Source organism: Phoxinus phoxinus, assembly GCF_949152265.1.
Source record: "Phoxinus phoxinus genome assembly, chromosome: 21".
Lineage (NCBI taxonomy): Eukaryota > Metazoa > Chordata > Actinopteri > Cypriniformes > Leuciscidae > Phoxinus > Phoxinus phoxinus.
Window position 1 is genome coordinate 508,910 of NC_136896.1, and position 26,091 is coordinate 535,000.

Sequence of the window (26,091 nt, forward strand, 5' to 3'; positions counted from 1 at the left end):
ACAAATTCATCTTAAAGAAAGTGATTCATCTTAAACACATGGATTCATCCTAAATAAATAAATACATTCCTAAACAGCTGGAGTAGTTCTGTATGGCTGCTGAGTTTGGTGGTGCTGTGCTGACTGTTCTGTTGTGTTCAGGCAGCGTCCGGCTCTCGGCGAGTGTCTCGCTGCGTTCTCAGGAGCGTTCCCCGTGGCCTTCCTCGAGCCCGGTCTCAACAAGCACAACACACACTCCATATACAACTGCAAAGGCTCCAGAGAGAGAGCAGGTACGACACATCAACCAATCACATTCTAGCATTGTGATATTAATGTTCCTCTCAAATTCTCAGTCTGCTGTCATTGCATTATTTTAAGGTCTTTATAGCCGCGTTTCCATTACAGATTTGTGCAAAACGTTTGTGATATTTTCTAAATGTCGATAAAACCGATGATATGCGACTGAAGCGTCATTTTTTCCTCTCACGATAAGTCATTATTATTAATGTAAGGAGACGTGTGTGTGTTATCAATCATTACTGGCGAGGAAAGACTCATGAGGAGTTTCTGTGTTTCTCCTCAGTTCTGCTCTCGTGATTGTGGCGTTTCTTTGAGGTTTAGAATCCAGTATTCCTGTAATTCTTTTATGAGTTTAATAAAGAACTTGTCTCGTCTTCTGTCCGAACACACACCGCGTCCTCTCCGTCAGGCGACTGTACATGAGCAAAAACTGTTTCCACTGCAGTTTTGCGGAATATTCCTTTTTTGAATTGCCTGAAAAACACGTCATGCGAGCGAAATAACTTTTTATATGGGAGTTTGTGCGAAATTGACGTGTTTCAATTGGGCGTATTTTCACTTCACAATTTCAATTTGCACAATTTGGAGAGTAATGGAAACAACTTATGATGCAAAACTCTACAGAAGTCATTCTGCAGCTGAGGTGTGTTTAGTGTTGACTCAGATATGTTGTGTGGTGTGTGTTGTGTTGTGCTGTGTGTGTGTGTGTTGTGTTGTGTGGTGTTATGTGGTGTTGTGTTGTGTATATTGTGTGGTGTGGTGTTATGTTGTGTTGTGTGTGTGTGTGTGTGTTGTGCTGTCAGCTCTGGGTCTCCCGGCGCAGGTGGACGAGGTGTGTGTGCTTGTGCCGTGTCTGGAGCGAGCGCTGCAGGAGATCATGGAGCTGGCCGAGTCGGGTCTGCGATACACACACATGCCTCACGTGATGGAGGTGCTGCTGCCCATGCTGTGCAGTTACATGTCACACTGGTGGGAACACGGGCCCGAGAGCGAGCCGGGGCGACCCGAGAGCCGCTGCACGTCACTCACCTCAGAACACATGAACACACTCCTGGGGAACATCCTGAAGATCATCTACAACAACCTGGGCATCGACGAGGGAGCCTGGATGAAGAGACTCGCAGGTATGAGATTAAAGCTCCGTTACACACAGCGACTCTCTCTCTCACACACACACACACACACTCTCTCTCTCTCTCTCTCTCTCTCTCTGTCTCTCTCACACACACACACACACACTACAAAACGACATAGCATTATGCCAACTGTGATGTACAGTGTGTGTGTGTGTGTGTGTGTGTGTGTGTGTGTGTCAGTGTTCTCTCAGCCCATCATCGGTAAGGCCCGTTCTCATCTTCTGAAGACACACTTCCTGCCGCTGATGCAGAAGCTGCGGACGAAGGCGCTGACGGTCCTGCAGGACGAGGAACAGATGAAGGCCGAGGCTCGCGGAGAGATGTCCGAGTCCGAGCTGCTCATCCTGGACGAGTTCACCGTCCTCGTGCGCGACCTGTACGCCTTCTACCCGCTGCTCATCCGCTTCGTCGACTACAACAGGTGCGCGACACACAGGTGCGCCACACACAGGGGAGTCAGGGAGTCTGTGAGTGACACGTGTGTGTGTGTGTGTGTGTGTGTGTGTGTGTGTGTGTGTGTGTTTCACAGAGCGAAGTGGCTGAAGGAACCCAACACTGAGGCTGAGGAGTTATTCCGCATGGTGGCCGAAGTCTTTATATTCTGGGCGAAATCACACGTAAGCACACACTATTATAATGTTCATGAAGTGTCAGTGTGTTTGAGTCAGCTGGTTTATAGTGGATGTGTGAATCACAGAATCATATTAAACTCGTCATGAGGGGAAGTTGTGCTGGTCTTCTCTCCTCTATTGTTCCGTATATCGAGAGAAGCGCTTCAGGAACAAGAACACATGTGGGCGGGGCTTGATTGTGTCTGAGAGGAGTTGATTGGATGCTTGTGGTTTGCTATTGGCTGATCTCATGTGAGTGACAGGTTGCCCCGCCCTCGTCATCAGAGAAGAGAAGAGAAGCTGCAAGAGGAACTTATTCTCATTCAACATTATTAATAACAATAATGATGTGCACCCATAAATCATTTAGAATAAACACTGCAATATTCCATAAAAAAACAGGAATTGTCCATTTTGATTTCATGGGGACATTAACATCGTCCACTTACTAACCACAAACATATCTTCATTATCAACACTTCATCTATTATTTTAGCTTTTAACCAAACCTCTATCTGTAAGGTGATCTGATTGTAAAGTGTCTTTATTCACAATAAATGACAGTTGATTTGATATTTGATATTTAATGAAGGACATTTCAGACATTGAATATGACACGAGTAGTGCAGTAATCAGATATATAATCATGTTACACACCCAATATTAACATTAATGCAGATCATCTGTAAGCGTGACGGTCACTCACTCTGGCATTGAGATATTCACAGCGTCTGAAATCTTTAAATCCTTTGGATTTGAAAGCAGTGAACTCTGGGTAATCTGACAAAAAAGGTTTTGTGATTTGTTTTTTCTCTCCAGAACTTTAAACGAGAAGAGCAAAACTTTGTGGTTCAGAATGAAATCAACAACATGTCCTTCCTCATAACTGATACTAAATCCAAAATGTCTAAGGTACGACATCACACACACACACACACACACACACACACACATACACACACACACACATACACACACATTCATACAAACACTTGCACACACACACAGGTGATATCTAAGAATATCATGATATTATGATGGTACCATGTACAAAATTCATGGTATATGACCTCAGAAATGTCAATGGCTGGTAAAAGCATGAGTGTGTGTGCAGGGCGGCGTAACGGACCAGGAGAGGAAGAAGATGAAGAAGCGAGGAGATCGATATTCCCTGCAGACGTCTCTGATCGTGGCGGCTCTCAAGCGCTTGCTTCCGGTGGGACTGAACATCTGTGCGCCGGGAGACCAGGAGCTCATCGCTCTCGCCAAGAGCCGCTTCACACAGGTACCGCTAACACACACCCACACACACACACACACACACACACACTCACTCACACACATGGGAGACCAGGAGCTCATCGCTCTCGCCAAGAGCCGCTTCACACAGGTACTGCTAACACACACTCACACACACACACACACACACACACACACACACACACACTCACTCACACATGGGAGACCAGGAGCTCATCGCTCTCACCAAGAGCCGCTTCACACAGGTACTGCTAACACACACCCACACACACACACACACACACACACACTCACTCACACATGGGAGACCAGGAGCTCATCGCTCTCGCCAAGAGCCGCTTCACACAGGTACTGCTAACACACACTCACACACACACACACACACACACACACACACACACACACACTCACTCACACATGGGAGACCAGGAGCTCATCGCTCTCACCAAGAGCCGCTTCACACAGGTACCGCTAAAACGCCTGCTTTAGTTAGTGAAGCACAAGAGCCGTCAGTCATGAAGATCAACATGTTTTACAGAAAGACACGGAGGACGAGGTCCGAGAGATCATACGAAACAATCTCCACCTGCAGGGAAAGGTGAGCCTATGCCCTGTCTCTCCATCTGTTCTCCACCTGTTCTCCATCAGTTCTCCATCTGTCCTCCATTAGTTCTCCACCTGTCTCTCCATCTGTTCTCCATCTGTCTCTCCATCTGTTCTCCATCTGTCTCTCCATCTGTTCTCCATCTGTCTCTCCATCTGTTCTCCATCTGTCTCTCCATCTGTTCTCCATCTGTCTCTCCATCTGTTCTCCATCAGTTCTCCATCTGTCCTCCATTAGTTCTCCACCTGTCTCTCCATCTGTTCTCCATCTGTCTCTCCATCTGTTCTCCATCTGTCTCTCCATCTGTTCTCCATCTGTCTCTCCATCTGTTCTCCATCTGTCTCTCCATCTGTTCTCCATCTGTCTCTCCATCTGTTCTCCATCAATTCTCCATCTGTTCTCCATCAGTTCTCCATCTGTCTCTCCATCTGTTCTCCATCAGTTCTCCATCTATTCTCCATCAGTTCTCCATCTGTCTCTCCATCTGTTCTCCATCAGTTCTCCATCTATTCTCCATCTGTTCTCCATCAGTTCTCCATCTGTCCTCCATTAGTTCTCCATCTATTCTCCATCTGTCTCTCCATCTGTCTCTCCATCTGTTCTCCATCTGTCTCTCCATCTGTCTCTCCATCTGTCTCTCCATCTGTCCTCCATCTGTCTCTCCATCTGTTCTCCATCTGTCTCTCCATCTGTTCTCCATCTGTCTCTCCATCTGTCCTCCATCTGTCTCTCCATCTGTCTCTCCATCTGTTCTCCATCTGTCCTCCATTAGTTCTCCATCTGTCTCTCCATCTATTCTCCATCAGTTCTCCATCTGTTCTCCATCTGTTCTCCATCTGTCTCTCCATCTGTTCTCCATCTGTCTCTCCATCTGTTCTCCATCAGTTCTCCATCTATTCTCCATCTGTTCTCCATCAGTTCTCCATCTGTCCTCCATTAGTTCTCCATCTGTCTCTCCATCTATTCTCCATCAGTTCTCCATCTGTCCTCCATTAGTTCTCCACCTGTCTCTCCATCTGTTCTCCATCTGTCTCTCCATCTGTTCTCCATCAGTTCTCCATCTGTTCTCCATCTGTTCTCCATCAGTTCTCCATCTATTCTCCATCTGTTCTCCATCAGTTCTCCATCTGTCCTCCATTAGTTCTCCACCTGTTCTCCATCAGTTCTCCACCTGTTCTCCATCAGTTCTCCACCTGTCTCTCCATCTGTTCTCCATCAGTTCTCCATCTATTCTCCATCTATTCTCCATCTGTTCTCCATCAGTTCTCCATCTGTCTCTCCATCTGTTCTCCATCAGTTCTCTATCTGTCTCTCCATCTGTTCTCCATCAGTTCTCCATCTATTCTCCATCTGTTCTCCATCAGTTCTTTATCTGTCTCTCCATCTGTTCTACATCAGTTCTCCATCTATTCTCCATCTGTTCTCCATCAGTTCTCCATCTGTTCTCCATCAGTTCTCCATCTGTCTCTCCATCTGTTCTCCATCAGTTCTCTATCTGTCTCTCCATCTGTTCTCCATCAGTTCTCAATCTATTCTCCATCTGTTCTCCATCTATTCTCCATCTGTTCTCCATCAGTTCTCTATCTGTCTCTCCATCTGTTCTCCATCAGTTCTCCATCTATTCTCCATCAGTTCTCCATCTGTCTCTCCATCTGTTCTCCATCAGTTCTCTATCTGTCTCTCCATCTGTTCTCCATCAGTTCTCCATCTATTCTCCATCTGTTCTCCATCAGTTCTTTATCTGTCTCTCCATCTGTTCTACATCAGTTCTCCATCTATTCTCCATCTGTTCTCCATCAGTTCTCCATCTGTTCTCCATCAGTTCTCCATCTGTCTCTCCATCTGTTCTCCATCAGTTCTTTATCTGTCTCTCCATCTGTTCTACATCAGTTCTCCATCTATTCTCCATCTGTTCTCCATCAGTTCTCCATCTGTCCTCCATTAGTTCTCCACCTGTTCTCCATCAGTTCTCCACCTATTCTCCATCAGTTCTCCACCTGTCTCTCCATCTGTTCTCCATCAGTTCTCCATCTATTCTCCATCTATTCTCCATCTGTTCTCCATCAGTTCTCCATCTGTCTCTCCATCTGTTCTCCATCAGTTCTCCATCTATTCTCCATCAGTCCTCCATCAGTTCTCCATCAGTTCTCCATCTATTCTCCATCTGTCTCTCCATCAGTGTCAATGTGTGTCTGTCTTTATGCATCTTCCTCCTCTTCATCAGTGGTGTGTGTGTTTCTGCATCTTCCTCCTCTTCATCAGTGGTGTGTGTGTTTCTGCATCTTCCTCCTCTTCATCAGTGGTGTGTGTGTTTCTGCATCTTCCTCCTCTTCATCAGTGGTGTGTGTGTGTGTTTCTGCAGCTGGAGGATCCTGCGATCCGTTGGCAGATGGCGCTGTATAAAGACATGCCGAACCGCAGTGAGGACTCGTCCGACCCCGAGAAGACTGTCGATCGAGTGCTGAACATCGCACACGTTCTCTTCCACCTCGACCAGGTGAAACTTCAGCGCTTTAAATCTATCTAAATGCAAATGAGCTCCCTTATGATTGGCTGATCACAGTGTCAGTCATCAAGGCAGTTTCTGAATAATGAATAGAGGATCAGTTTCCCGCAGGAACACACAGTGGCAGAAGAGCTGCTGAGTGACTGGATTTAACAGGAGAAACTGGGATATTTAATTGATGAGTTGTCAATACAATATATAACAATACAGTTATACAGGTGTTGTCGATATGTAAATGCAGGGGTGGGTCATATGTAAATGAGCTCATTGTTGAGCTTACCGGTGAGATTTGGTAGTCCAGTCAGCTTTCTTTCTTCAGCACTTTATACAGTACAGCAATAAACCGGAAAATAACAGAATCAATGATGCAAACTTCATCATTCAGATTCTGCTGTAAAGAAGACGAGTGTCAGTTCCTGTAGTGTATCTGATGATGGATGGTGTGGTTGTGTGAGCAGGTTGAACACCCCCAGCGCAGTAAGAAGGCCGTGTGGCACAAGCTTCTGTCCAAACAGAGGAAGAGAGCCGTCGTGGCCTGCTTCAGGATGGCTCCTCTTTACAACCTGCCCAGGTGAGCATCTTCTATGCTCCTCCTCCACTGCCCCATCCCTCAGATTCCTGGATCACGCTCTGATTCTCTGATTCTCAGGCACCGAGCCGTGAACCTGTTCCTCCAGGGTTACGAGAAGTCCTGGATCGAGACGGAAGAACACTATTTCGAGGATAAGCTGATCGAGGATTTGGCTGTATGTAGCAATTACACACAGCATGCGTCCATGCTTTCCCACGGCTTTTGATATGCACAGAAGGAGCTTTCAGTGTTTTCTTTCCTGGCTCATGTGGCGTTTCACACACTTTTGTTTTGGTCCAATGAGGAGCCAGAATGACTAGAACCGAAAGTATGAATCCAGTGTAAATATGCATGAAAGCCCAGTTTTGATTTCTCATTTCTCTAGCTTGCGCTCTAACTGGATGAGCGCTCATACGTCTCCAGTGGTTTTCTGTCTCCGCACATGTGTAAACTGTGGTGAACAAAACTCACGGTTTAGATCATTTACGGTTTTTGAGCCACGGATCGGATACATTTTCGGATCAGCAAAAAAAAAAAAATATATATATATATACAGGGGTGCACATAACCTTTTCAGTGAGGTACTCAGGTGAGGACCAGGAGATGGTGTTTGGTACTCGCCCCATATGTAGCGTGGCCACCGCTGTCAATCATCATGACATTCCCGTTTTTATAGCATAAAATAACTAACTAAAACCAAACTAAATAAAAAAAACCCGAACACTTAAATTTACATCAGTGTGAAGAAAAACGACCTAAAATGATAGAAAACACCTTTGGAAAAATGTATGTAAAGTATTATTTGATTGTTCAGATATATTTATTTGTATAAATTAAATATAATTAATCCTTATTAAAGAGCAGTGAATTTTCTCTTTTTATTTTGTTTTTTGATCAATATTAAAGGACAAGTTCGGTATTTTACACTTAAAGCCCTATTTACAGATCGTATCTGATGAAATAGAACGGTTAAGTTTAAAATTTGGACACATGTTCCAGTCCCGAGAATTTTGGGTTTATTTCGCTTCCCCCCCACCCCCAGACAATGGTTGTCTATGGCCACTGGAAGATTCCTTCCTAAAACACATTAAACTTTCGTTTACAAAGACGTGAAACTCACCGAGTGGTCAGGGGTGTTCACTGATACGGGCCCAAAAAAAATCGCTGAAAAAGATGCTTTCCAACAGGTTTTATCGTAGTGTTTGTCCACCTCCATTGACTTGTATTGAATGTGCTGTGTGAGGTACGATATTCCTCCGCCGCTTCTTCTTCTGCTTCTTCTGTGTATTAAATGAAATGCCAGCGGTTTGCTTGCAATCGGCAAAGGTGCATTATCGCCACCAACTGGTGTCTATTATTCAAGCTCTCAACGGAAGAATCTGGGTGTGACGCGTTTGGCAAAATAGGTCCACAAACGCTAAATAAAACTAAAATTCTCGGGACAGGAGCATGTGTCCAAATTTTAATCTTAACCGTTCTATTTCATCAGATACGATCTGTAAACAGGGCTTTAAGTGTAAAATACCGAACTTGTCCTTTAAGTGTACAGAAGGCATTAGGTTTATCACTTTAAGACCGAGTGTGCAGATCCAATTGCACGGATGCACTGTACGTTCTGTAAAGACATAACCGACTGTGTTTACGTGAATACTCTCCAAAACGGACATTTAGACATAATGTTGTGTGTATTTGTTAATTCAGACGCGAAAGAGAGCTCAATTCAGTCCTTGCGCGCAGCGCGCTGTCTATGTGCAAGACTGCACGCTTCGGGTCGCGCGCGCGTGTGTGTGTGTGTGTGTTCGCACAGAAAAACATACCGAATAAAGCTGTCTTTCGCGTCGCCACTCTTATTCAGATCTATCCATATCTGCTCTTCTCTTTCTCCCAGACGTTTACATTTTTTAACGATTTGAGACATGATCAAGCGCATGCCAACTCGTATGCCGCCGGTAGATCAGCACGTTACAATTCAAATGTGCGCATCTTCCACAAACGCAAATCAGTTCTGACTGGATCACTTCCCCAATCGTCCCTATAATTTCCATCTAGTTTTTATTCGTTGACGTGGTCGTCATTTAAAACGAGGTTTTATTTAGTTAATGAAAGAACTAAATTAACACTGCCTAGGTTGCATTTTGGCGACAGTTACCCTTAAAGTACGCAAAGGCACGTAGTAACACAAGTGGCATTACGCATTCCTGATTTTTGTTGCGCATGCGTACCTGCGTACCAGTTATGTGCACCCCTGTATATATATATATATGGGGGTAAATGTACCTTTGCTTTTAATTTATTATTTAAAGCTCACTTGAAGTTCTTCGATACCACATCAAAAACTACTAGCATAACTGATAAAGTTCACACATTATTAAAAACAAGTGAACAGTCAGTAATAAAATAAGAACAAATACACAAACTACAAGCAGAGATAAAGACAAAGGGCCCTATTGTAACGCTCTGAAGTGCAAGTATCAAACGCGAAACGCAAGTAACTCTGTGGGCGGATCCCGGGCGCTGTTGCTATTATACCGGCGGGATAAACGACTCTTGCGCCCATTCATTATTCATAGGTGTGGTTTGGGCGTAACGTGAAATAAACCATTCAGAGCCTCCTCTCACATTCCCTTTAAGAGCCGGCGCGCTTGTTCCATGGCGGATTGCTATTATAACGGCGGGTTTGCCAGCGCACGCCAGGAGCGGTTCACAACCCGAACTTTCCTTAACTCTTCACTCATGACAGAACCGAGACAATACTTGCTCAGACGGGTGTTTAGACATAATTGTGTGTGTATGTGTCCGTTCAAGGGCAAGAGAACGTGAAAGAGGAATCAGTTCAGTGTTCGACTGTGACTCCCGGTTTTCGCCTCTTCTTCCACGTTTAAAATTGTTTGAATGTGTGAATTTGGTGTTTGGTGTTTCAGAAACCAGGCGGAGAGGAGCCGCCAGAGGAGGACGAGATGATCAAACACATCGACCCGTTACACCAGCTCATACAACTCTTCAGCAGGACCGCGCTGACCGAGAAATGGTTGGTGTCCTTTCTCATATTAATATACAACCCAGACCACTATGATTTGCTCATGGATGCCGCATCCTCTGTTGCAGTAAACTAGAGGAGGATCATCTCTACATGGCGTACGCTGATATCATGGCCAAGGTAAGGTCAGATCTGCTCTCAAGATCATGCTTCATAAGTGCTTCTGCTCAGATTAATGTGCGGTTTGATGAATCCCTCACAGAGCTGTCATGATGAAGAGGAGGAGGATGAGGAGGAGGTGAAGAGCTTTGAGGTGCGTGTCCGTCTGTGCAACACTTTCTGAAGGCCGATCCGGTTCATGTGTTCGTATACCTTGAGTCTGTTTGCAGCTTTGAAGAGCATGAAGGAATGTTTGAGCATCTCGAGTTCATTCATTCGTTCATTCTTCTCATCTGAGCTCAACCACTGCTTTGCTGGTCTTCACCGGCCTGGTTTCCACTGGTTTTAGAGGCGTTTTGAGCCCAAGACCTGGAAACCACCTTAGGCTGGTTCATGTCAGTGAATACATGAACTAATGTTAACTAATGAACCTTATTGTAAAGTGTCACCAATGTATTGTTAAATGTTATATCTCTACATATGATTAGTCTTCATCTGATCCTGCTGTGGATCTCCACGCAGTGTAAACGGCTTGTGTTGTGACTCTTTCCCGTGGGTCTGCAGGAGAAGGAGATGGAGAAGCAGAAGCTGCTGTATCAGCAGGCCCGACTGCACGACCGCGGCGCCGCAGAGATGGTTCTGCAGACCGTCAGCGCCAGCAAAGGTCAGAGACACACACACACCTCAGACACTCTCTGCTGGTGCATGTGTACTGGGATCAGGTGCTGATGGGAGTGTGTTTGTCGTGCAGGAGAGATGGGGCCGATGGTGGCCTCCACGCTCAAGCTGGGAATCGCCATACTCAACGGGGGAAACTCCACAGTCCAGCAGGTCAAGAGTTTTAAATCATTTTGTGGCGATTGGTCGGTGTGGGATTTGCCCCGCCCCCTTTTTTTTTTCACGGCTGGGTGGGAAGCAGCAGTGATGAGCTCAAAACGTTTCTCAAAATTTTTTTATTGAATTTATTCATTTAGTTTATTTATTTGTATAGCACATTTAATGCAACAGCAAAAGTGCTTCACGATGACTAAAAACACAAAAATACAGAGAACAGAGAGATAAAACAAAACAAATTAAACGCACAAAAACATAGACAAGGTAATGATCAAATAGACGCTCGGCTCCTGGTCACGCTGCTGCTGTTTTTAACCCGCGCCGCTCCCAGTGAAGACAACTAAGCCGATGCGCTGGCCTTAGGAAACAATGCTTTGATGGACACAGCCTAATTATAGCTGTGAAGTAATACAACTTTTTAAACCATTTGCAAACAAGATTATTTCTCTGACCCCATTGGCAGATATTCGTTCCTGTTTTAAGCACAAATTCACTTTATTTTAATAGAAAACAAGATTTAAGATTTTCAGTCGTTTTGCTTCTCCAGTAAAAGTATCTTGATTTAAAGTCCCCCTGTGGTGTAAATCCAGCTTTTAATGTTGTTTATGTGTCTATGTGGTTTTTTTAATAAGACACACCATGTGTAAGTTCATAAGTGGACAGCATTGCTGAGTATTTTCTGCTTAAAACTGCAGTGAACCAAAGACAGTCTCAAACACACGGTTTGAAATCGCTGGTGTTTCTGACGTCACACACTACCTTGACCAATCAGATCAACGTGTGATCGTCAACCAGTGGATCTCTGAGTGAGTGAGTGGAGGCGGGGCTCATTTGCATATTCATAGAACCGCGCATACTAAATGAGGCAAGGGTGTCGAGTTACATTCAAGATATTTTAGACTTTTTTTTAAGGAAAAACGTTTAAATATGTCATTTTGGTGATTAAAGATTAGTTTTAAGGGATACAATTATTGACTACAGGGAGACTTTAAGAACGTTTAGATATTTGTGCTGGACCACAAAGCAGAAATACTGAGGAAGAACACCATATTTTGCAGTGTATCTGCTACCATGGTTTGTTTCAGTGTAGTTTAGTTTGCATGATATACCATAAATACAATAAAAAAAGTGCAGGCAGAGGCAGAAAAATACATTCATGTTTATGCAGCTTGGTATAACCTGAACTTTAAAGGTGTGTAAAGATTCTCTGGGTTCTTGCAGCTCTGGTTTGATGTGTCGATCTGCTGTTTGTTGTGCAGAAAATGCTGGATTACCTGAAAGACAAGCGGGACGTTGGGTTCTTCCAGGGTCTGGCGGGACTCATGCAGTCGTGCAGGTACGGCAAAAACATAACAGTGACATAATAATGACTGAGTATAGTCGAGTCAGCTTTATTTCTGTAGCGCTTCATACGACAGACTGCCTCACAGCAGCTTCACAGTAACAGAATCCACGATGCAGACTTCATCAGCATTTCAGTTCTCCTCAGAAGACAATATCCAGATCAATTCAGTTCAATAACCATGTGGATGTTGCATAATTGCTGAGTTATGAAGTGCTGGATGTTTGTGCTCCAGTGTTCTGGATCTGAACGCGTTTGAGAGGCAGAATAAAGCGGAAGGGCTCGGGATGGTGACGGAGGAAGGATCAGGTATGATTATATGAACACATGATTTATGGTCAATAACTATGATTATAGCTTGATCTGTGTCATTCTGTCATGTGATATAACGGGTAATTTTTTCAAGCATGAAATCGTCATGTTCATTCCACCATTTTTCTGTTCATTTAGTTGAGTTATTGATCCTGAAATACAGTAATGCTACTTTTGTGTTGAAGATGTCTCTGTCAAACTGAATTATTTTATCCTTTTCTTTATGTTTGTGTACGAGTGTGTGATGACGATGGATGTTTGATATGGTCTTCAGACGTTTGTAAGCGCTCAGACTCAGCAGTGTGTGTGTGAGACGCTCACCCTTCCCTAACATGTGCTCATGTCTCCAATATCATGTGACCTGGAAATTATTTTCAAACCTCATTTCATTTGAGTCTCAAAGCATGGTTTTTATATTCCTTGAGTTCTTTTTCAGGTTTCTTTATGTTTGCTGTGTTCTAACATGACTTTTAAAGGGATAGTTCACCCAAAAATGAACGCTCTGTCTTTTACTCACCGCCACGCCGCTCCAAACCAGCAAGAGTTTCTTTCTTCAGTGGAACACGAAACAGATCTTCAGGCAATCTTTATATATATATAGTTTTTGAAAGAGTCACTTCTATTCACAGTCTGCTTTTATTTGATCAAAAATACAGTAAAACAGTGAAATATTATTATAATATAAATCATGTGAATATACAGTAAAGTGTAATTTATTCCTGTGATCAAAGCATCATTACTCCAGTCTTGAGTGTCACATGATCCTTCAGAAATCAGTACAATATGATGATCTGATTATTATCAATGTTGAAAACAGTTCATATTTGTGTGGAAACTGTCATATATTGTTTTTTCAGGATTTTTCTAAGAATAGAAAAGCATTTATTTGAAATAGAATCTTTTGTAACATTATAAATGTCTTTTCTGGCCACTTTTGATTAATTAAATGTGTCCATGAAGAATAAAAGTATTGATTTCTTTAAAAACATTAATTGTAATGACCCCAAATGTTTGAACAGTTATAGATATAAAGCGGATGATGAAGATCATGTTCCACTGATTAAAGACGGTCCTGCAGGTCTGAACTGAACGACAGAAGGTTCTGTTCGTCTGCACTATTCCTTTACCCTGCACAAGTGTCTCTCTCTCTGACTCTTTATTTCTCATTCCCTCTCTAAGCAGTTCTGCACTTTATTCACTCAGGTTTGGCTTCAATCAGCATCATTTCTGCTAAAGTCAGACACGCTTTCATCAAGCCTGCAAGTGAAGGTGAACACTTGTGTATTAACCAGGCTCGGTTCTGTCTCTCATTGGTCCTCGTGTAACGGTGTGCTCTGATTGGCTGTGATCCGTGCGGGCAGATAAACCGGTTGTCGTGACTGGTTAGACTCGTGTTAGTCGTGTGATTGGTCAGAATGGTGCTGATTGAATCCAAAGTCAACAACGACTGACCTTGTGACCTGTATGACCTCTCACTTTTTTCTTTTCTTTTGTTTCTTCTTCTTCTTTTTTTTGGGTTAACGTACCTTCGTCTTCCCCTCTCTCAGTCATCACTCATGAGCGCGGTAATTATGCCTTCTGCCGTTTCGCTGTGGTTTCGCTGTGTGTGACCCTGAGCCCAACACCTTCCCTCTGCCCTGCGTGACCTGTCACAAGCCCCGCCCCCGCCGCAGCGCTGGCCAATCACGCGCTGGCTCCGCTCGCAGGTTCCGGTTCTGTTAGAGAGACACCGACACTCGTTCTGACCGATAGATGTTCGTCGCTAGCGGGAAACGGCAGCGTTGACTTGTAAAGCTAGCTCATATTTAAGGGTGTTTCTTCAACTATGAGCACATCTGAGAAATTAAACTTTTTACTAAGTGGACAGACGTGATTGCTGGAGAGTTCTGTCATCATGAACAAATGTCGTATTCATCTCATCTCAAAATCATCGTTCATTCTCTGGTGGAAATGGCATTTTAAATATTTTTTGAATAAAATGCATGACATTTCTGTCTTAGGCTAACGTAGCTAGTAGCTAGCATCTCATATAGCTGTAATAAAATGAAAAAAAAATGTTTTGACACTATTCACCTTTTTTTGACAGATTAAAGCTTGATTGGAAATGAAGAAATCTTCGATCTAATCTGCTTAGATTGTGATTATATAGAGGAATATTTATTTTGTTTTTGAGTAATGTTTTGATTTTTTAGATGTTATATTTTTATTATATTAAGAGAGATTATTTTTGAGAATTTTAAATTTTAATTCCTTATTTTATAGTGATCATTTTGATTATTTTTGCAGAATTTTGTTTTATTATGTTGAAGGACTATTTTTTATTATTTAAGAGGAATAATTCTTATTTTAATATTGTAACAATGTTATTATTAATATGAAATATTAATAATGTTTTATTAATATTTGTATAGTTTTAGAGTCATCTTTTTATGATATTTTCTATTTATTTTAAAGTCTGGTATAAGGGTTAAACAGTACAATCTACACACGGCATCTGAAACGTAGTTAATGATGTTTATACCATGGTCTGGGTGAATACTCGATTCTGATTGGATGCAGGGTGTCCGTTAAAAAGTGATAGAGGACACCTAAATAAACTGTCAGGCGTAACCAAGGAAACCAAGTTATTGTTTATAACTTGTAACTTTAGATTTCGATAGTAAAACTAATTAAAATATAAACTAATGTTTTAAAAATGTGTTATTTGGCAAGTGACCATGGTATAAGCGGGTTAATGCCCTTCGAGGTGTCCATTGTCAGGTTTTAATGGACTTCGGCGGTCCACTTCCTCCGCTGCGCGTCGGCCGGTTCACACCTCGCCGTCGTCCATCAAAACCTGACAATGGACACCTCGTCGGGCATTAACCCTTACGTAATGATGTGTGTGTGACCTCAGTGGCAGTAGTTGCAGAAACACCCGCGGATCGTCTCAGCCTATCAGAAGCAGCCGTGCGTCTCTGTGGGCGGAGCTGCAGTCTGTAAGCTCCTCCCCCTCCTGCTCTCAGTGGCGCAGCGGCTGGGTGTTTGGTTAGGAGTGTGTGTGTGTGTGTCTCAGTGGTGTGTTGTGGTCTGAGAGGATGATGATGATGATGATGGTGGTCTCTCTTCCTCTTCCTCACTCGGTGTCGTGTGCTGTCGTTCCTGCTGTTTCTCCCCCTGTCCTCTTTTGTTTCTGGTCAGGCTGTTTCTTTGAGTGATTGTGTTTGTGTTTTCTGGAGTGTCGTGTTTTCTATCGGATCATCCATCTGCATTTCTGTTGACTGGTTTCGTCATCCGTTCAGTTTGACGTTTTAATGCTGGTGGGAATGATGGACCAGAGGAAGTCTAACAAACCACAGATATCTGATATTTCATATTGTGTATTTACATGTACTCTGATCATAGTGTGTAGTAATGCATAGCAGTGTGTCCTGTATCTGCATGCTGTAATCTCAGCGTGGAGTTCCTGGTTGCTCCTCACACTGACGCTCAGCTGAAAGTGCGCTTGTCCTCCGCTCTGAAGCAGAAAAACTCTTCATCTCACATATTTGCTCTGTCACAGACTCTGAAACTGAGCGTTCTGCACAGACGGCATGAACTTACCATCTTTCACTGATGAATCAATCATAATTATATTATGAGCATCTCACTGGCTTTCTGAGGTTGCATTATCTGTGAATGACACATGCATTTTTATTTTAGAGGAATATTTGTATTATTTTACAATATTTTTCAAGATGCAATGCTAAAACAACACAATAATGCCATCTTCCTCTCATCTTATCATGCTGTCTATGTAGGGCGCTCACTAGGTTAGTGAACAGAATCCGTCAGACACTGAAGGAAAGCTGAAGCACTTTCAGGTCGGCTTGTGAGAACAACATCTGTGTGTGTTTTTCTGGAGGTTATTTTATAGTTGTGTTTAGAGCACAGCTGCTCTTCCTCAAATACTGTGACCTTTCCCATCATGTTCCTCATGCTCTCGGGCTGCAGGCGTCTCAGGGATCAGAGGACACGTCAGATCTCTCAGTGTTTTATAGTGAGGGATACCAGCTCTGCCGGCTTAATATTACACAATATAAACATAATATATTGTTATTGCATTCACTGAGATGAAGACTTCACAGTAATGCAGATATGAGGCAGGTTCAGACTCTGCTGTAAATACCCTGATGCATCTCTAGGGATCTGACCTGTGACCTCTGACCCCAGACGTCTGAGGACCGACTCGGGTGCAGTCGGTGTGTTCACGCGGCTCTAACGCGTGCCTCTGCTGTTGCGCAGGTGAAAAGGTCATGCAAGATGACGAGTTCACCTGTGACCTCTTCCGCTTCCTCCAGCTGCTGTGTGAGGGACACAACTCAGGTGTGTTCACTAGCTGTGTGTGTGTGTGTGTGTGTGTGAGTGTGTGTGTGTGTGTCTGTGTGTGTGTGTGTGTGTGTGTGTGTGTGTGTGTGTGTGTGTGTGTGTGTGTGTGTGTGTGTGTGAGTGTGTGTGAGTGAGTGTGTGTGTGTGTGTCTGTGTGTCTGTGTGTGTGTGTGTGTTTGCACCCTCCAGTTTAAAAGGCAACGATATCGTTTCATTTATAAAGACCAAATTAATACAGTGAAAAGTTAATATTATAAACATGTGTATAATATTATTTGGTAAATATGAAGTTTCAATTATGTTATGTCTGCATTTTTTTCTACTCACCATTCTACTATACTGTTCAGATGTGTTTTTTTATAAATAAAAATGTATTTTATTAATTTTGCTTATTTTATATTAAATGTATTAATCTATTATTTATTTACTTTATTTTAATCTAATATTTTTGTTTAATTATTCTTTTTTAATTATTTATAATTTTATTATTTATATTTTTCTATCATCAATTTATTAATTTGAATTAATTAATTAAAAAAAAATGTGTTAATTTATTTTAATACATTTTTCATTTTAATCAAATGTTTTTACACTGTTTTTTACCCAGACCTCTGGCCCTCAGTTTGAAACCCCTGCTGTAAACAATAGTGAACATTTTACTTTCATAATATGATGTATTTCTGAGTCAGAAAAAAGGATTCTGAACAAATATAGAGCAAGATTTTGTCCATCAGGATTGATTAGATCATGACAGGTAGACGTTCTATATCTGCTGGTGCTTCTAGTGACCACATCTACAGTGTTTGGTGACCTACAGTTATTATCCACACTCATCACGTCCTCATGCACAGTATGATGTTGCTTTGCCTGTTTAGGTAACGTTTATGACAATAATTGTGTGTTGTTCATACATCAGATTTTCAGAACTACCTGCGAACGCAGACGGGTAACAACACCACGGTCAACATCATCATATCTACGGTGGATTACCTGCTCAGAGTCCAGGTGAGCGCTTCCTCCGCGAACACGTCACGCTCTGATAACACACACCTGACGCGCGCATGTGTGTGTGTGTGTGTGCTCTGCGTCCTCAGGAGTCCATCAGTGATTTCTACTGGTTCTATTCTGGGAAAGACGTCATCGATGAACAAGGCCAACGGAATTTCTCCAAAGCAATCAATGTAGCCAAACAAGTCTTCAACACTCTCACAGAGTACATTCAGGTACGGGCGGTCTCTTGATCTCCGCGATGTGGACGGAGTCATGCCACAGCTTATTAATAACCAGTGTGTGTGTGTGTGTGTGTTCAGGGCCCTTGCACGGGGAATCAGCAGAGTCTGGCTCACAGCCGCCTGTGGGACGCGGTTGTTGGTTTCCTGCACGTTTTTGCACATATGCAGATGAAGCTGTCTCAGGTACACATCTACAATGATGCTCAATAACCCTTCCTGAAGTGAGAGACCTTGATCCGCAGAACCCCAGTTTACACACTGTGATATGATTTATGCTGCAGGATTCAAGCCAAATCGAGCTGTTGAAGGAGCTCATGGATCTCCAGAAGGATATGGTTGTGATGCTCTTGTCCATGTTGGAGGGTCAGTTCACATTGTTTGTTTGATTGATTGGTTAGTAATGTTTACGACCAGGGGTGCGTTTCCCGAAAGCATCGTCAGCCAACTACGGTCACAAGTTTTCATTGTTATCAGCAGTTCGACGAGTCTGTGTTTCCCAAAACCATCGTTCCAACGAACATTGGCAAACAGCGTCGCAGAGGTGTGTGTGTGAGCGACAGATCTCCTGTGGTTAGAAGCAGAGTTTCATGTTAGCATGTGACTCAATAAATCCTGATCTTGAGCACAATAATCAAGTTGACATTCAGTGCAATCTGTGTCTTTTATTTAGAAAACATACAAATGTAATTTATGTCTTCAGTTTGTCAAGAGATTTAAAGTGTTGTTTCTGAAGAGTGCGCATGTGTGAACAAGCTCGAGTGTGTAAGAACGAGTCTATGAGTGAATCTGGAAATAAAGTAACTAAAGAAAAATGACTAAGAAAAATGAGAAATATTCTATATTGTAATTTATAGCTAAACATTTAGCGTTAATCCGATCTCAAGCAGATTCATTAACAGTAGTTATTACTCCGTAACCTGCGTAACATCATTAACCAACGGTTGAACGACCAATATGCGACACTAAGGTTTCGGGAAACAGTCGTGACTCGCTAGTGGATTTCTTCAACGATGCATCGTACTGCGGTAGTGAAGCACGAGTTACGTAGTTATATTGGAACACACCCGTTTAGTTCCTGTCTCTATGAAGCCCCTCCTTCTGAAAAGCACACTGTGCTCTGATTGGTCGGCTGGAGCAGTGTGTTGTGATTGGTCGAGCGCTTCGAGTGTGTTTGGGAAATGTCCCGCCCCTTACCATAACCGCCAGTTTAACACACTACTAACTAACTCAACCAGGATGTGTTTGTTCTATCGTACTGTGATAGTTAAGCAGCGAGTGACGCCGTTGTACGGGAAACACACCCCAGGAAGATAAATTTCCCTAATCATCTTCCCTTCATTTTAGGAAATGTTGTGAATGGCACCATTGGAAAGCAGATGGTGGACATGTTGGTGGAGTCCTCAAACAACGTGGAGATGATTCTGAAGTTCTTTGACATGTTCCTCAAACTGAAAGATCTGACGTCGTCGGATGCCTTCAAAGAGTACGACCCCGATGGCAAAGGCGTCATCTCCAAGAGGGATTTCCACAAGGCCATGGAGAGCCATAAACATTACACCCAATCCGAGACAGAATTCCTGCTCTCCTGTGCGGAAACGGATGAGAACGAGCTCTTGGACTATGAGGAGTTCGTCGAGCGCTTCCACGAGCCGGCGAAGGACATCGGCTTCAACGTTGCCGTTCTCTTAACCAATCTCTCAGAGCACATGCCTCACGACTCTCGCCTCCAGACCTTCCTAGAGTTGGCCGAGAGCGTGCTGAACTATTTCCAGCCGTACCTGGGCCGAATCGAGATCATGGGCAGCGCTAAGCGCATCGAACGCGTGTACTTCGAGATTAGCGAGTCCAGTCGCACCCAATGGGAGAAGCCACAGGTCAAGGAATCCAAACGCCAGTTCATCTTCGACGTGGTGAACGAAGGTGGTGAGAAGGAGAAAATGGAGCTCTTCGTGAATTTCTGCGAAGACACGATCTTCGAGATGCAGTTAGCGGCGCAGATGTCCGACGCCGCCGAGCGCTTGGCTAGCAAAGAGGACAGCGACAGAGAGAAACCCGAGGAGGAGAGTCCCGAGATGGGCTTCTTCTCCGTCACCACCGTGAGAACGGCCCTCTTCGCTCTGCGGTACAACGTGATGCTCCTGATGAAGGTGCTGTCCATGAAAAGCCTGAAGAAGCAGGTGAAGAAGGCCAAGAAGATGACGGTGAAGGACATGGTGACCACGCTAGTGTCCTTCTATTGGAGCGTTCTGCTGGGTTTGCTGCACTTCGCCTTCAGCGTCGCTCGAGGATTCTTCAGGATCACGTATAACAGTTTCCTCGGAGGGAGTCTGGTGGAGAACGCCAAGACCATGAAGGTTTCGGAGCTCCTGGCCAACATGCCCGACCCGACTCAAGACGACGTGAGGGGAGAGTTGGAGGAGGGCGAGAAGAAGCACATCGATAAGACCTTCCCTGAGGAAGAGCTGGCCGACCTGACCGCGGCCACAAGCGACACCGACGTCCTCTCCGATATATTCGGTCTCGATCTGAAGAGAGAGGGAGGGCAGTATAAACTCTTGCCTCACAATCCAAACGCCAGCATCACGGATCTGCTCAACACGCCCGTCCCACAGCCACACACACCCTCGCCTGAGCTCCGCAGACGACTCCAGGTAACGCTTTCATGCTGTTAAAATGGGTCACCAAGTAAGACATCAACATATTTTATTGATCCTGAAACAACATTCTTGTCTGAAAACATTTCCTAACCAGGGCTTGACATGTAACCGTTTTAATGGTGTTAGTGCATATGTGACCCTGGACCACAAAACCAGTCACATGGGTCAATTTTTTGGAAATTGAGATGTATACATCATCTGAAAGCTGAGTAAATAATCTCTCCACTGATGTGTGGTTTGTTAGGATAGGACAATATTTGGTTGAGACACAACTATTGAAAATCTGGAATCTGAGGGAGCAAAAAAATGTAAACATTGAGAAAATCTGCTTTAAAGTTGTGCATTTATGTTCACGATTGTGCTGCATTCACTCACACAAATACATGTTTTATATATTTACGGCAGGACATTTACTAAATATCTTCATGGAACATGATCTTAATATCCTCATGATTTTTGGCATAAAAGAAAAATCTATAATTTTGACCCATACAATGTATAGTTGCTATTGCCACAGATATACCCGTGCGGCTCCAGACTGGGTTTGGGGTCACAGGGTCACACATGGTCACCGGGATTTTCCCAAGTAAGACATGTTCATGTACCCCCATTTTGTAATGGCGTGTTTATTTTATCTCTTCTGTCAGTGAAACACCACACTACAGCCTGTAAAACATTGAAATAAATATGAGTAAATATTGGTAACCTAAATAATATATTAATATATACATATATATATTTTTTTAAAACATTATTTTTTTTCCCCCAGACAAATATGCGTCATATAGCTCCCGCTCTACGCTTTGAGAGGGATGTGGGACAGTCATTCTCTTTCCTAATATCTTCATGTTTTCTCCTGATGTTCACTCGTTGTAAAAGGTCTGAAGAGCGAATTTTAACAATATATCCTTGGACATGGAATATCTTGTTAAATTTAAAATAATCGGGTGACCAGATCGCAAAACATAATACAAAGCCGACAAAGCTTAAATGTATGTGTACCTCTCGTTCGGCACGAATCCAAATGTCTCCATGTTTGGAATGTAACATTTAATTGCTTACCTATTATTTATTATATAAACAAAGCTTTGTGCTTCACTCGTGACGTAATAGTCACGTAAAACAGCATTCACGTTCAAACTAATGTGTTTGGCGGACCGGTGATGTCAAGTTAACCAGCACTGTCCTAGTCCTAGTCCTGTCCCAACCCCTAACCCTGGCCATAACCCTAACCCTGGTTTTAAACTTGACATACACTATAAACTTGTCCCTCAAATCTGATTGGTTGATTGAAATGTTGTTCCACAAAGATGTTGGTCCAGGAACATGTTGTAATCCCCGTTTGCGCAGACCCGTATCAGTAATGACATGAATCTGTTGGTTATTAACTCGATCGCTGTTGGTTCTGTCAGACAAAGGGCTCTTCATCCTCGACTGACAACAATGAAGTTGTGGAGGAGACCAAATCAGTGCCTGAGAAAGCCGAGTAAGTCTTGCTGACATGCAAATGTGTTTGTTGAGGCATATTATCATAACACTTGCAATGTGAGTTCTGATTGGTCCCCTTTCTAAGAAGGGAAAATGTTGAGAAAGCACAAAAGAAGAAGGAGGAAGCGGTGAAGCGTAAGGTGAGACTGCACTACTCCCGCGCAGACGAGCCGGATCTGCAGGAGTCCGCCTTCTGGAAGAAGATCATCGCTTACCAACGCAAGCTGCTGGTCAGAGCCCCGAGATCTCCAGCTTGTGTCCCATAATGCCATGTGAGCGTGTGCTTTACACAGTGTCTCTGTCTCTTCTCCTGCAGAACTATTTTGCACGAAATTTCTACAACATGAGAATGTTGGCTTTGTTTGTGGCCTTTGCAATCAACTTCATTCTGCTGTTTTACAAGGTAATTCCCACTACTCATCATCACACATGACTTCCAGTGTTTCCTCCGCTGTAATGTGTGTGTGTCTGTGCCCGGTGGCATAAAGCACCTTAAGTGTAATTTGCCCTTAAAAACGCCCTTAGGTTTCCCTTAAACTTAAGAGTGTTGCAAAAATAACTCTCAAGTGTGTCTTAAGGGTTTCTTTAGGGAAACGTCACACACACTAAGAATAGCCCTTAAGAATCTATTTTCCCTTTCAGTAATCTCAAAGTGTTGCATAAAGCCCCTAAACCGTATTTCCTAAGTATAACAAAAGGTTTGGAAAACTTCATTTTAAGTGTTATACAGAGTGAGCAGGTTCGATCCAAGTCTTCTAACGAGACGCGATTGCTTTATATGATAAACTAATGTTAATTTAGCAGTTTTTTCACATATAAACACATAAAGCACATCTTATGGTTAACGGAAGCTCAACACGCGCAAGAACAAACCTCCAGCATTTGAGCTTCCGAAACAGCCTAAATCATATGGATTACTTTTGTCTTTCAATAAATGGACAGAAATGATGAGCGAATATTAGAAATATCTTTATTTGTTTTTAAATATGAATGAAAGTCTTATGGGTTTAGACTGACATGAGGGTGAGTATGATGACAGAATTAATTTGAGTTTGTCTCATCTGGTCCTTTCATATTCGTCTCCTTATCCATGTTATCCTGTTTTCTGTGAAACTTGTTATTAACAAATAACGTGTCCATGGCAGCAATCGAATTTTATAACGGCAAAACCTGGGTTGCAAAACACTTAACAGTTTCTCTGACCTTAGAGAACCATTTACCAGTAACACTCTTAAGTCATTCCCTTAGCTGAGGGGACATCACGCCTGAAGTCTTGCGGTGCTGTATGCAAGCGGGCCCTGATCTTTAGTGTGGTCCCTGCTGAAGGTGTCCACGTCGTCGGCCCTGAGCGAGGGGAAGGAGGTGTTGTTCAGCGGGTCCTCAGACACCAGCGTCCGGTGGAACCCGCTGGACGGCTCCGGCTCTCGGCCCGTCGCTGTGCACTTCGTGCTGGAGGAGAGCAGCGGATACATGGAGCCCACCCTGCGTATCCTAGCCGTCCTGCACACCGTCATCTCCTTCTTCTGCATCATCGGCTACTACTGCTTAAAGGTGCGGTGTTGGGTTTTAGCGGCATCTAGTGGTGAGGTGGTGAAGTGCACCCAACAGAAGTTACGGTGGCCGACAGGAAGTGATGTCGTCTGAGCCAGCAGAGAGTAGCCTTATTCGCTGACTTTAGCTCGCTTCCTATCATGAAGAACAATATAGTGAGGAAACGCGTGTGTCCGTTCAGGGCCACCGTAGAAACATGTCGATGTAAGCGGACCCGCGGTGTGTGTAGAGAGAAATGCTTCATTCTAAGCTAAAAAACACATAACGCTTCATTAAGTAAGGTCTTTATACACCACTGAAAACATGGTTATGTATATGATATTGCATTTCTGTCAACAGATCCTCCTAAATATTACATACTGCACCTTTAAAGGTACGAGACAGCGGATCAGTGCTTCTCCACCTCTTCAGAAAACAGATTTTACACTAGTTAACCAGAATTATTTACTCCATGAATGTAAACTAAAACATCATCAAACCTAAATGCTGAACTTTATTTATTTATTAATTTAATGGTTTCTAAATTGATAGTTTCATGCTCACAGCAGCCAATAATTCACCTAAAAATAGGGATGCACGATATATCCGCCACCATATCAGTATCAGCCTTGTAATCAGGCTCTCAAAATGTATATAAAAAATTGGATTTAGATTTATCGGCCAATATATCGGTGATCGGCTTTCAAATAGAAATAATTATCGGTATCTGTATTGGCCTAAGGTGGTCATATCGGTGCATCCCTTCCTAAAAGCCATTGTGTTTGCTCCAGAATATTGCAGAGTTTGACAGATAACATGACCAACACAAACAACACTGGCCTTAAAAGTGTTTTAAACTCTGATATTATTATTCTCCCAAGGCACATTTTAGATGAACTTTCATTAATTCTAATGAAATCCAGTTACTGAAACAATAAACCTGCCAGATTTACATAACCGATCAGATGCCCAGCAGTATCAGTCTAATAGGGTTTTAATAAACGCTCCAATTATTATTTCTGAAATGCCTTTAGAAAACAGAGCTGTGATGATTCATATGGCTCATGTTGTGTTTCTCCTGAAGGTTCCTCTGGTGATTTTCAAGCGAGAGAAGGAGGTGGCCAGAAAGCTGGAGTTTGACGGCCTCTACATCACTGAACAGCCTTCAGAAGATGATATTAAAGGCCAGTGGGACCGGCTGGTCATCAACACACAGTGAGTGACACACCAGCCTCATATTCTCAGCACAGCTGCGTTCAGTCAGGAGCACAGCGCTAATGAGCACAAGACAAATGTCATCGCATCTCTTTACAGAACAACAAAACATGACGGGACATGCTAGTCGGTTAGTTAGTTAGTCAGTTAGTTAGTATGTTAGTTAGTCAGTTATTTAGTCAATTAGTTAGTCAGTTATTTAGTTAGTTAGTCGGTTAGTTAGTCAGTTATTTAGTTAGTTAGTCGGTTAGTTAGTCAGTTATTTAGTTAGTTAGTCAGTTATTTAGGTAGTTAGTCAGTTAGTTAGTTAGTCAGTCAGTCAGTCAGTTATTTAGTCAGTCAGTTAGTTAGTTAGTTAGTCAGTTAGTTAGTTAGTCAGTTATTTAGTCAGTCAGTTAGGTAGGTAGTTCGTTAGTTAGTTAGTCAGTTAGTCAGTCAGTCAGTTATTCAGTCAGTTAGTTAGTCAGTCAGTTAGGTAGTTAGTTAGTCGGTTAGTTAGTCAGTTATTTAGTTAGTTAGTCGGTTAGTTAGTCAGTAATTTAGGTAGTTAGTCAGTTAGTTAGTCAGTCAGTCAGTTATTTAGTCAGTCAGTTAGTTAGTCAGTTAGTTAGTTAGTTAGTTAGTCAGTCAGTTAGTTAGTTAGTCAGTTATTTAGTCAGTTAGGTAGGTAGGTAGTTCGTTAGTTAGTTAGTCAGTTAGTCAGTCAGTCAGTCAGTCAGTTAGTCAGTCAGTCAGTCAGTCAGTTAGTCAGTCAGTCAGTCAGTCAGTCAGTTATTCAGTCAGTTAGTCAGTCAGTTAGGTAGTTAGTTAGTTAGTTAGTCAGTCAGTTAGTTAGTTAGGTAATTAGTAATAGTTAGTCAGTCAGTCAGTCAGTCAGTTATTCAGTCAGTTAGTTAGTCAGTCAGTTAGGTAGTTAGTTAGTTAATTAGTTAGTCAGTCAGTTAGTTAGTTAGTTAGTTAGTTAGTTAGTTAGTTAGTTAGTTAGTTGGGTAATTAGTAATAGTTAGTCAGTTAGTCAGTCAGTCAGT

At 42.9% G+C, this 26,091-nt stretch overlaps 1 protein-coding gene across 1 annotated transcript in view; it reads left to right on the forward strand.

Annotated features, from left to right (window-relative positions):
- The window catches only part of ryr2a (ryanodine receptor 2a (cardiac)), a 117,384-nt gene that overhangs the window by 81,929 nt on the left and 9,364 nt on the right, over positions 1 to 26,091 (forward strand). The window contains exons 67-94 of the mRNA XM_079595834.1: positions 142 to 272; positions 1,086 to 1,406; positions 1,599 to 1,839; positions 1,948 to 2,035; positions 2,849 to 2,941; positions 3,144 to 3,314; positions 3,828 to 3,887; positions 6,256 to 6,390; positions 6,858 to 6,970; positions 7,049 to 7,145; positions 9,892 to 9,998; positions 10,076 to 10,127; positions 10,210 to 10,260; positions 10,671 to 10,770; positions 10,858 to 10,937; positions 12,200 to 12,276; positions 12,518 to 12,591; positions 16,858 to 16,938; positions 17,858 to 17,946; positions 18,036 to 18,164; positions 18,252 to 18,356; positions 18,455 to 18,536; positions 19,518 to 20,824; positions 22,243 to 22,316; positions 22,404 to 22,548; positions 22,635 to 22,721; positions 23,645 to 23,869; positions 24,933 to 25,063. Of these exons, the coding sequence (XP_079451960.1) occupies positions 142 to 272; positions 1,086 to 1,406; positions 1,599 to 1,839; positions 1,948 to 2,035; positions 2,849 to 2,941; positions 3,144 to 3,314; positions 3,828 to 3,887; positions 6,256 to 6,390; positions 6,858 to 6,970; positions 7,049 to 7,145; positions 9,892 to 9,998; positions 10,076 to 10,127; positions 10,210 to 10,260; positions 10,671 to 10,770; positions 10,858 to 10,937; positions 12,200 to 12,276; positions 12,518 to 12,591; positions 16,858 to 16,938; positions 17,858 to 17,946; positions 18,036 to 18,164; positions 18,252 to 18,356; positions 18,455 to 18,536; positions 19,518 to 20,824; positions 22,243 to 22,316; positions 22,404 to 22,548; positions 22,635 to 22,721; positions 23,645 to 23,869; positions 24,933 to 25,063 (4,446 nt within the window). The remainder of the gene's footprint in view (positions 1 to 141; positions 273 to 1,085; positions 1,407 to 1,598; positions 1,840 to 1,947; positions 2,036 to 2,848; positions 2,942 to 3,143; positions 3,315 to 3,827; positions 3,888 to 6,255; positions 6,391 to 6,857; positions 6,971 to 7,048; positions 7,146 to 9,891; positions 9,999 to 10,075; positions 10,128 to 10,209; positions 10,261 to 10,670; positions 10,771 to 10,857; positions 10,938 to 12,199; positions 12,277 to 12,517; positions 12,592 to 16,857; positions 16,939 to 17,857; positions 17,947 to 18,035; positions 18,165 to 18,251; positions 18,357 to 18,454; positions 18,537 to 19,517; positions 20,825 to 22,242; positions 22,317 to 22,403; positions 22,549 to 22,634; positions 22,722 to 23,644; positions 23,870 to 24,932; positions 25,064 to 26,091) is intronic.